This window comes from Branchiostoma belcheri, unplaced genomic scaffold (assembly GCF_001625305.1).
Source record: "Branchiostoma belcheri isolate BF01 breed outbred unplaced genomic scaffold, Haploidv18h27 scaffold1, whole genome shotgun sequence".
In the NCBI taxonomy this organism is placed as follows: Eukaryota; Metazoa; Chordata; class Leptocardii; order Amphioxiformes; family Branchiostomatidae; genus Branchiostoma; species Branchiostoma belcheri.
In genome coordinates this window covers 2,564,178-2,576,165 of record NW_017802379.1, presented here as the reverse complement: position 1 = coordinate 2,576,165, position 11,988 = coordinate 2,564,178, and the positions used below count along the sequence as shown (strand labels likewise).

The 11,988-nt window shown below is 39.7% G+C and overlaps 1 protein-coding gene across 1 annotated transcript; it reads right to left on the bottom strand.

Annotated features, from left to right (window-relative positions):
- Window positions 1–3,549: 3,549 nt before the first annotated feature.
- LOC109466997 (E3 ubiquitin-protein ligase DTX1-like) lies at window positions 3,550–11,845 on the bottom strand. Its single transcript, XM_019764887.1, is given in 9 exon segments — window positions 3,550–4,971; window positions 5,428–5,517; window positions 5,956–6,069; window positions 6,072–6,118; window positions 6,618–6,768; window positions 7,185–7,411; window positions 7,796–8,455; window positions 8,896–9,156; window positions 11,724–11,845. Coding segments are annotated over 8 exon segments (1,758 nt in total). The 5' UTR covers window positions 9,155–9,156; window positions 11,724–11,845; the 3' UTR covers window positions 3,550–4,761.
- Between the last annotated feature and the right edge of the window lie 143 nt (window positions 11,846–11,988).

The following is an 11,988-nucleotide window of genomic DNA, read 5'->3' as shown; positions in this document are numbered from 1 at the left end:
ACACACATATATATGAATAATTTTAAAAAAATCCCCTCTAAAAGGACAGACATATTAGCAAAGACACAGTCCAGGTGACACTTTTGAGTTAATTTTCTCTTTCTTTGAGTGGACAACAAATACAGGTTAACAAACTAGTATGTAGATATTGCTTCACCAGGTAGCCAGCAATACTACTGGGAATATGATACTTAGTCAATAAAGTGAATGATGCACATACTAGTGTTCTGTTTCTACAAATTTTTGCTCTGTGTATTTTCTGTATTTCCTGCTAGATGCGTGATGCTAAAAATAACCTCTACAAATGTAAATAATACTGAAAGGTATTCCTTATAGCTCTGCATTCATATATCTTGTCTGAAATAAATACTTACCGTATTAGCACTATGTTATGATAAAACCTCAAGCATTGCAACGATAAACAAAAACTAAGCAAAAAGGATATAAAATTCTGAACAAACCTGTAGCACTATTAAAGTTAGTATCTCAAGCTTATGAAACAAGACTTTTGAAAAAAGTTTATCTCGGCCGCTGGCCATGTAGTTTTGTGTTCTTTGAGGATGTCCACATAGATTTGTGTAACTGCTAGAGAGGAAAGAATGTATTACCTAGTATGTTCATACCTGTAACACCAAACAGGGTAATAAATTGGCTTCCATTATCATTTGCTTCAATGGAATTAGTGAAAAATATTAATCTCGAAGCAGATGTTGGGAGGGAAAATGTTTAGGTAGAGATACAGATTTTCATTTGTGATTGAAGATTTGAGAGACAGGAAAGAGTTTAGGATATGTATGTGGAGCTAATTTCTCTGTTAGAGTAGGTTACACAGCTCTATGTATGGGGAAGACATTTTTTGGAATCAGTAGTGTCATGTTGTATATTACAGAGGAACTATGTTTCATCTGTATGTTTCATTGAAATTGTAATGTCTGGACAATACTGATGAATAAAGAGCAAAGATGCATGTGTCAAAAGTGAAATGTTTTATTTTGGTATAACTTCATGAGACAACACAAAATGGAGTGGCTACAATAACAGAGCTGTCAAACGTTATCAAGCTTAATGCACTAACATATTGTTAGGTTGTACGAATTCATAAATTTTCACGGGGGGGGGGGAGGGGGGCGATAACGTAACTCTGTTTAAATCTGTTCAACAGCACGAATAAAACACAATGTAATTGATTGCCCTTGCCCGTAGTATCTTTAGCTCCATTTTTATCCTATGGCTCTATGCCTAATACCCTTATAATTCCTGATATTTTGCTATTTTTGCTAAGTAAATACCTAAGCAGCCTCATGCGTTACATCCGGGATCTTCGATATGGGAAATTCCATTCAGGCCACTAATCAAAAGCGACATCTTGCGACCGAGGAATATAGTGCACTTCCATAACCTTCGTCTTGACTTATTCAGATGTCTCAAGGTAATATTAAAACGTAATTTTTTAAACTTGGTTTATTGGTGCAATTGCAGCAGTTATTACCAAATCTTTATAACATTTAATGCATACTACTCTCATGTCCCTAATAAACATACCCCCGGAATAAACATACCCCCGGACAAATCTTCAAAGTCTAATATACATACCCTCCGGAATAAACGTACCCCCCGGAAAATGACCAAATTGACAGGTGAACGGTACTAAAATGTGCTCTTTATTTCAATACCAATGTATGGGCAAATCTTTCACTGTTACTTTTGATTAGGAATATAAATATACTGTACTAGTACTCAACAAACAGTGTCGACATTACAGCCATATTACACCACTAGCAATAGGGGTGGGTACCTGTTCGGCTCTTCCAGGTCCAGAGGATCAGGTCCAGGTCCGGACCTGTACCTGTACCTGATTCTGAATACCGGAGTTTCAGTACCGAATTTTTTTGCTAAATGATCATTGCTAAATACAATATAACGTTAAGTATATGTAACCACTACAATAATTTTCATTTTATTTTATTTTTTTATTTTTATTTATTTTTTATTTATTTTCATTTTATTTTTATTCTGTTTTATTTTATTTCATTTAATTTTATTCTATTTTATCCGTTCTATGCATTATCAAACTTCTCCTCTACTGCTAGAGCTACTAAAACTTCAGACCGAATATATTAAACATTTTAATTCGCCCCCTCTAGCGGTTTGGGCCAAATTGCAGCTTTCCAAAAAAATCCAAGATGGCGGCGGCAGATACGGCGCGGCTCGGCGATAATTTGCCGATTTCATTGTATTTTCCTTGGTCTTTTACGCGATTCAAGCAAAGAAAACAAGTTGACCACAAGAACAAAAGAGTAATACAGCACTGGGAATCTAATGGTCCGTTTTGTTGGGCGGTAATTTCTCATTTCAAGTGAATATTTACGTGCGTCACAGTGATTTATTCACCAATCAAAAGCGACATCTTGCGACTTAAGCAAATATGGAAGGTTAATGTACATAATTTATGTCATTGATTTATTGGTCCAATTACCGCAGCTATTAGCGAAATTCTAGAACCTTAAATGCATACTATGATATAAAACAATGGTTTTGTGGTAAACAGCATTTCCTCTTTTTTAGCAACTTCGTTGTATAAGAATAACGACACTATCATCCGGTAGCTCGACCCCACAAAGTAAAGTATACACGCATAGTAATTGGTTTCATTGGGTTTTTTTTCACGGTCGAAATCAAGATTTCAATCAAGATCCATCCAACGTACATATTTTGGAGCACAATACCTCGGCCGCTCAGGCGGCCGAGATAAAAATTGTGCTACAATATGGGTGTACGAGACGATGAAATTTGAAAACAAATTAAAGTTATTTTGTAGAAACAAAGGTCTAGGTGGTGGTCGAAAAATGTAAAAATTCTTTGAATTCCCTAACAGGTTTCCTCAAAAAAAGGAAATAACACTACTAGTAAACCTTGTTTCACAGTTAAAACTGCCTTGCTATCTACGGCAATATCAAACAACAGAATATTCTTCAGCCTAGCCTGGGTGTCATCCTCCATAGTTAAAGCTAGCTTGCCTTTTTTTACATTTCAGTAGCAAGGGAAAAGGAAGAGCTTTCAATAACTGAGGAGGATGGTACCCAGGCTATCTGTAGTATAGACATTTTGGACAGATACCGTAGAGAAAAGAAACACAAAGTCAGATGCTACAGGCTTTGCACAATACTTTCAACCAGGTGTTGGTACAGTTCAATACTTTCCTGTTTCAAGCAATGCTGCCTATCATGTAAGCCCACGCCAATTGAACTTCTTGGTTCTAGGCAAAGTGCCCCATCAACTTTCACATTAAAATAAAAAGATCACACATATCCATTTAGGATATGAATTATATATCCCTCCAAAAAGTATTTTGGCACTATCAGTTTATGATGTTTTCCATTGAAATTTGAAAATTCTTCTTTCATTTTCTTTTAATCTCGTATGCCAGCAACATTGTTTTCATGCAAAAATCTCACGACCAAGAAATTCAATTGGTGTGGCCTGAGTTTCTTACAGCAACAGCCACCTGGTGAGGTAAGAGAATAACAGCTCCTGATACAGCTATTTGGCTAAGACAGCATTTACTGGTACTTCTGATTTCATCAAATTGTGAACTTTGATTCTGTCAACAAAGATGTGATACTTCTTTTTGACACTAAAATGCATGATTGTAACCAAATTGGCTTTTACAAACTATGCTTGCTACGATACAAGGTATTTAAAACCCTATTCTCTGGCCATGCTAGTGTGTTGCACTTCAGAAAGAAAGAAATACATGTACTTGCAGAACTCCAAATTTACCAGCAGTAACCCGCATATATGCAGGATCTTGTGCTACTAATAGTACTTTGAGCCTTGGAATGCATTTCTGTTCCAGGACATTATATACATGTTAACCAGTTAAAAACTAGGTTGAACCAGTGTATATTGGACATGGATCTTTCCCAGTCCGTGGCCAGTTTCAAAAGACCTGGCTAGTCATTCAAACTGGTCCCAGTCAATACTATACAGTAAATTAATAACAGAAATCTAGAGAATCGTTTAACTGAATGTGTTAGCAATATCATAATATTAGTAGTACATGTACATTTCTTTGTCACCTTATAAACATGGGAATTGTAGAATCTGACCGATCAAAACAGAGACAAAGTCATTGATTTGGGTAATTTTTTTCATATCAGTACATGAGTTTGATCTACATTATTACACTACCCAGCAGTATTCACAGCATATGGATGTGACTTCAGGAGAAAGTCTTAAACATATGACTAAGCAGTTTTTTCAAAGACTACTAAAAATTTTGAGTGGCTTGCTTTTGTGTTATTTACAAACAGCAGAATATGGAAAAATTATGTGATTTCAGGAAAAATTAGTTGGCAAATGCTAATCTGAAAAGATATTTTAGATTCAGAATATTTGAAGTTTTGGTGCCAAAATCCTACAATGCCCACCAAGTACTGCTGAACTAAAAGTTGCACTAAATCCGAACCATGTGACTATAGAGTCTGTTGTGTTAGCACGTCAGCAGAACGTACTGCACCTGCGCGAAATCCATAATGTATTGATCATAGCACTTTGGCAGAACGTCTCATATAAGGTTGTATTCGCGCATACAAGGTTAGCATTCCATCAATAGTTTCCAAATGTTATGTTGGAAAAGATATCGTCTGCAACAGGCAAAATTCTGATGCAACGTTGACCAAAAATCCAACGAAAACTGCGAAAATCCAGAGTCCTGCGCAGGCGCGGTATGTTCTACCGACGTGCGTGTTGTGTTTGCACTCAGTCAGTCACCCCGTGTGCCGCCAGCTCCGCAATGACGTTATCCAGGTACTCGGGGTCTGGGTAGCCGTGGCCAGTCACGTTGGAGCCGAACTCCGTCTTGTGGTGGATCTCATTCCACGTGACGGTGTTGTCCTCTCCCGTGGTCGTGGAGCGACCGATGGTGAAGATGAGGCGACGTTCCCACGCCTTAATCAGCAACAGGAGTACCTGGAATGACATGGTTAGGGATACAAACGAATGAATGAATGAATGAATGAAACCATTTGTCATGTGAAAGAAGATGTCTTTTTTATAGCTGTATAGTTATAGTTGTATGCACATGTATGTATTTTATTCCAAGAAGCTCTCTCAGGGTAGAGGAATAAAGAATGGAATGAATGAAAGAATGGATGGATGGATGGTTTATTGTAAAACTTTGCAGCCTTCTGGCCAAAATGTATTTCACTTACAACAGTTTGAAATATGTTTAACTCAATTCCACAACAAACCTTCACATATTTTTTAGTACATGTATTAAAGAAACACGAATTAAACCGTCATAAATATAGGGTATCTTTAAAAGATAACTGAGGTATCTCAAAGGATCATCTAAATCTTATCAGATTAGTCAATCTCTTGTACATCATTAAGACTTGTACATTTTCCAATAAAACCATTACCTACCCTGCGTCCTTTTTCAGTGTCGGGCAGGTAGCAGAGGCGAGGAAAGCCTCGTGCTGTGTACTTCTTCCCTGGGGTGGGATGTTCTGGACCCTGGAGAACACAAGACACATCCAACACCTTAGAGTTATTGTTTTGAAAAGCTAAGTAAAAGCAAATATATCTAACTTATGCATCACCAGGATGATTAAGGACGTCCTGATGTGCTTTAAGAGACTAGGCATGAGAGGAGCTAAAGTGCTAAGGTAAAGGATGGCTAGCCACTGTTTGCTTGTAAAAAAGGATATCTTTTCACTGTGCTGTGTTCACTGTGACATTATTGCTAGACAATGAAATTATAATTCAATTACTGTTGGCTGCAAAAATATGTAGCCATCAATGTGATTTTTTGATGGTTTGATGAATTTTAATAATAGACGGGTGAACATTTGGCACAAACATGTATGAAACTTGAATATACTCCAAAACTGTTGTGTTTTGGTTTTAGCAGTTGAGGTCAGATTTCAAGTCACCACACACACTAGCGCTGACCTGTATGCCATGTGGTATGGTGTAGATGATTCGGATGGTGTGACAGTCCACATAGCTGGGTAGTGGGTAGGGGATGACGTGGTAGTCCATGGGTGCCGGGCGGCTGGTTCCCCACACTTCTCCCCATAGATCATCTTACAGGTGGGACGCTGCAAACTGCCATACCTGGGGCAGGACAGAAAAAGGGGGTTAACATTTATAGTAAAGAAACAAAGTCATGTCAGTAACATTGCTGTTTAAAAACACACCTACTATTTTGGTGACTTTACAGATTTTGTGATGCAAATGACAAAGAACTTGAATACTAGTATGTACACAATGAAATTCCCATTTATTTCCTACAACAAAATCCTACCAGACAATGTAAAATTGTTCCAAGTTCGTAGAATTTATATTTTGTGGCACTGTGAAAATCAACAGTTTGCAGTAGTATTGAAATGATAGTGGAAAAAACGTGAAAATTTCACAATTCATGTACTTGTTTTCAATGATAAAAGTATCATAATAAAATAGTAGATACTGTTACATTGTCAGTCCTCTCAAAAATACCCAGTATTCATTTTCACAAAAAAATGGACCTGCCTGTTGCCCAAACTTTCTGCATTCTCAGCCCTACCTCTGGGAGGACAAAGAGCTTTTCCAGCCTCTATAAGATTGTCTGACCTTTGACCCACTGTTGTACATGGCGAGTAGACAGACTCCGTGGAACACATGGTTGCAGTGCTGCAGTTTGGTCACCATGGTCGGGGCCATGTTGTCTGTGGCATCGTAACCAGATGGTCCTCTTAAGTTCTCACAGCAGATGGGACAATCCTGAAACAGAACATCACAGCTTTTTAGATTCTCAACATTCTGTAACATGTACTAACGCTAATATACATTAATGAAGGTTACACTATGCCAAAAACAGTTACTCAAGCAACTGGATATGATTTTGATTGATTATGATTTCAAAATCATATCCAGTTGCTTGAGTAACTGTTTTTTGGCATATCGTATTACCTGGATGTCTAACCTTCATCGACGAAAGGTTACACTACTTTCATAATTCTGCTATGAAACATTAGGAACAACACAACTAAAAAACAGTGAATTGAAAGACATCTACTAATGACAGCATCAGCAATTTCAGATGTTCAAGAGTCATTTTTGAGAGAGCTAACCATGCATTTTACATGTCAAAAGTTTACAGTCCCTTATTGCAGGAAGGAAATACCACCATGTTGTACCTCATCTGGGGGTTGTTCCTTCATCTTAACAGAGTATTTCTTCAAGACGTCAGGTCCACTCAGGCTGTTCTTGGTCTTGGAGGATTTCCTACGAAGTTTCTTGGGAGGGGGGACCCCCTGTACAGGGCGGCACTCCATTTTTGACACGTGCGGGGGGCTGAGGATGGGTCCTGTGCAGTGGGTCAGGCGAACAGGTAGGGCTGGGGACATCAGCAAGCCTGTCATACCTACAGGAGACACAAGGGGGAGGAGCTGTTCACGCCTGATTGACAGTTCTGCCTAGGAAATGTTACTTATAGATGTTCCATTGGCAGATTTCTTTAGAAGACAGAAATGTACAGAAATGATATTGGGCAACAGTCGTCTATTTCAATGGATATCAAACCATTGAGCACACTGGTTTGAATAGAAATGATAAAAAATACAATGAAATGCTAGTTTTGATTGGTCATTTATTCTAAGTTAGATATATATTACATATCTTAACCAAGAACAAAATTGCCTGTTACTTTGTTGGGTGAAATCAAGTTTACAAAGTTAACAGCAGTCGCACAAATATGTTGAAACCAGTTATTTTACCATTGCTATGCTGATAACATTGTCCATCATACCTGTGACTGCGTGTGTTAGGTGGGAAATGGCATGTCTGTTATGTGCGACGACCGTCGTGGGCTGTCCTCCGCTGACCAGCGCGGGCGTGCTCCGTGCTCGCGGCCTCGCTCCTGCGTTCACGGGTAACGGCGTGGTAGCAGGAGGAAACACCGCCGCCATACCATTTGTACTTGTCGACAGTTTCGAGTTCATCCCGTTCCTGCTTTTCACGCCAGAAACGCTAGGTGGCGCCGCTACACTGCTAGCACTATGGGTCCTTTTATTGCTCCCTCCAACAGACGTGCTTGGCACTACGGCTGTATTGCAGTGTACATGGCCGTTCACATAAGTGGGACTTGGCATCTTGCCGGTGCTGACGTAGTTATAGTTTCCCGACAGTGGGTACACGACAGGCATCTGAACTCGCTGGATCTTCCTGGTGTAGCCCGTCTCCTGTCGGGTCTGAGTCATGGTTCGGAAGTCTATGGTGTACGGTAGGTTGGCCATGGTGTGCAGAAGGTCGACGGAGGGCAAGCCGGAGATGTACGCGCCCTCCAGGACGTAGCACGTGTCCATGTCGTAGAGTGACCAGGCGCAGTCCCCCCACCACTGCCACACCACCCCCCGGCCTGGGGCAGATTCTGGGGGGTACTCCTTTCTCCTGACAGATCGCACTGTGCCTGATGGTTACAAAGAACACAACAAAATATGATTATAATCAAGAGTGCTTATTTTTGTGCAAACAAATAAACAAATCAAAAAACAATGGTGAGTACAAAACAGCTATTTTCTTATGTCCAAAATAGTCAAGGTCTTTCCTGCTATGTGTATGTACATGAGGTGTAAATGCTGTAATTTCTTCAAAATAACCCGATTGCTTCAATGGGACTTCATTGTTCAATGTAATAGAAAACCAACTGCCTTACAGCTTACACATTCAGCAGATGGGTAGAGGTGCAGGATGACACATAGTTTTACACAACACAAAAATTCCTCCAATAACTTTCAACATAAGACACAATAAATAGATCTTTAAGTTCAACCTTTGCTGAGTTGTTAATCACAGAGAATGATTGGTACAGTGCATCATCACATCATCATGATTACTATAGCTAGCTACCTGTATCTGTCCGTAGTTGCTCCATGGTGTCCTTGTCCACCACATACACCCCCAGCCGCTGGTCAGCCTTCACCAGACCAACACTCGGTGTCGGTGACTCCTGCTCCAGCAGGCGACAGACGGCCGGCTCGTACGGGCGCCAGTGTCCGGTGTCCGTCTGCCACTCCCACACCACCACGTTAGGCATGGCGACGGGCCCCGCCACGGTCCCGCTGGCCGCCGCGACGCTGCTGCATCCGCTGGGGATGTACGTCGCCATCTCTGACAACACACGAACATGGGAAATTAACGTCATTGTGACATTCAACAAGTCCCTCAAGAAATATATTATACATATACAAACAGACATATGAGGACACCATATAAACACACACACAGAGAGTGGTTTGCATGTTATTTTGAGCAAAGATGCTGTCATGAAAGTCATCTTAAATCCTAACACTTCATAATTCTTTCATCTTCAGACAATTCAACAACCTACTCCAAATCTAATCTATACAGACAGATCTAGAAGCTCTTAGAGGCATTGCCACTCAGATCGCTAACATTGAAGAACAGGTCCTCCTTACACTAACCAAAATAACGATAGTTATACTTTTAACTAAAATCCATAGTCTTTTAGACTATAAGTCTACAATAGTACGTGTGTCCTAACATGTTTTCTGCAGTGCCAGACTAATTTTCTATACAGCCATCAAAAGGCCCATCATTATTCATAGGGCATGTGTAGAGGCTTATGTAACCTTGTTTTTGCCTTCTAAGGGAGCGAATTTCAAATCGCTGTAACTTGCTTTTGCAAAATTGTTATGACCTCATCAAAATGTCATGAAGTTTTTATTCTTGGCCACCTTTACGGCATTAGGGATGAAATTTTGTCTTGAGCGGTGGAAGGACTAAAGAGAGCCCTGAAACTGGTAGATGTTTGTTTTCGAACTGCACTGTGCAAATGCAATATCTCATTGATTAATTCAAAATCAATAGCATGAGGGCTGGAAATAACACCTGCAGCTGCAGGTTAGTGCAGGTAAAGTTGGAGCTGTGCAGATATGTTACACTAGTATTCCTGATGTCTATCTGTACCTGACCTGCACTAGAGCAGGCAATTTCAAGAATATTTAGGTTACCGGTAATGACATGAAATAACAGCTGGAAACAACCTTGAACAGACAGACAAACAAAGCAACCGTGATATATTCAAAAGAGATCCAGGCTAGGTGTTGGACCCTTCATTGTAAAACCAAGATTATCATGATTCACTTCACCCCCAGCAAAGACACTAAAATGAATGGTTGTTTTTGCAATTTGGAGAAACATGAATTTTAATAGGACATTTTATTTCATTCAGGCACAGGTACAGTAGACACTTAGGTTCAGACCTGTTAGTAGTAGACTACATAAATTTACAAGCACAGGTACATAAGACAAGTGCCTAAACAAGTTTACAGGTATACTTGCACTTACAGTTACCAGTACACGGCCCTTACTCACATAAATTACTTGGACCCCAGAAACAATAGACAAGTCTGTGTCCCCATGTCGCCCCTGATGGCACACTGTCTGTCCAGAGGCATGACCTTTACTGTCACAACAATGACTACAAAGAAACCACCTGGATTCAACCTTGGACTGGCAAACAAAACAAGCCACATGCCCGAGAGGCCACATGTGTTGTAACTGTATCCATAGACAGAGTTTGGTTATGGCATTAAGCATCAGGGCTGCGTATTACTGCTTCTGCTACACAGTATAATGCATTGTTGAACACCAATAAACTAGCCTATGTAACCCAAGCTCCGGGGGGCTCCCTACATAGTCCACCACCCGGGGGCCGGCTGGATGTTGGGCGGCCGGCAAAAGCGATTTAATCAGGCTACCAATAAACAGTACATGTTGATTGGTTATCAAGACATTCAAGTGATATTTCCCTGATGCCAACAAAGTATTTAGAAGGAAACGTATAGTGTGTGAATTTGTTTATTTCCGCCAGACTTAATTTTGTGGTAGGAGGGGAAATGAGGCTATTGCAGTGCTTCAAGTTTGCAGCTGAAACTACACTTCATTAGGAATAACGTTACATCAATTTAATTCAATTCAATTTGACAAAATCGTACAAAAGCAGGGATTGACTAATGCACCCCTGAATCGTGCTTCGATTTTTACAAAGATTGATTTGTAAAAATCAAGTAATCAAGTAAACAAAACACATGTATTATTAATAGAACTGTATATAGTCACTGTGCTGTGAACATTTCAAAATTTTCACTATTTTTCATTTGAATACTGTATATCTCTATCAACAACATGACATATATAAGTAAGAATTATAAATAAACAAAAAATTGCAAATTACAAAAACACACAGGGCTTTGTTGTTTTCCATATATTGAATACTAGTATTCTGGCTGAAGACAAGACGCTGACACATTTGTTCCTTCCGTGATGAAACAGACTGGAACCGTGGAGAGAAGCCAAGTCTAGCGGAAGTTCAAAATGTCTGGCCATAAATTTTGTTTCCTTTTCGTCAGAAATATATGAGTATTTCAGACGCGTCTTAAATAATTTATAACATGCGCAAGGCGCTTGGAAATCATACATATATAAAGGCACAAAGCCATACATGGATCTTTTACAATCGGGATGAATATTATTGTGCCCCCCTCCCTCTTCAGTCCTCATCATATTTTTCGGAAGAAGAAAACGAGACTTGTGGCGCAGACATATGAATTATTTTTTGGAATAAAAGAAATCCAGCTGAGTCTACGCATCATTTTCTCCCTAAACCTTCCCTGTATTATCTGCTTTTAGGTGCATATAATTTCCTTACTCACCTTTCTCTCCTTAAGAAGGAGATCTTGAGATTTGGGCAGCAGAAATCAGCCTAAGATGAAAACATTAGATGTTGGTCACTGCAGCAGCTGAAGAAAAAGGACCGGACCAATGTCTGCTGAATTATCCAATGAGAAGGTTTGTAACATAATCACGGCGAAAATTGACCAATCACAGCAGGTATAGCTTTTCATTCTGCTGGGGAATAGCTTCCGGTGTCTGGTTCAGTCCACTTTGCTCGAGGGGGTGGGATTGATTTTATTTCCT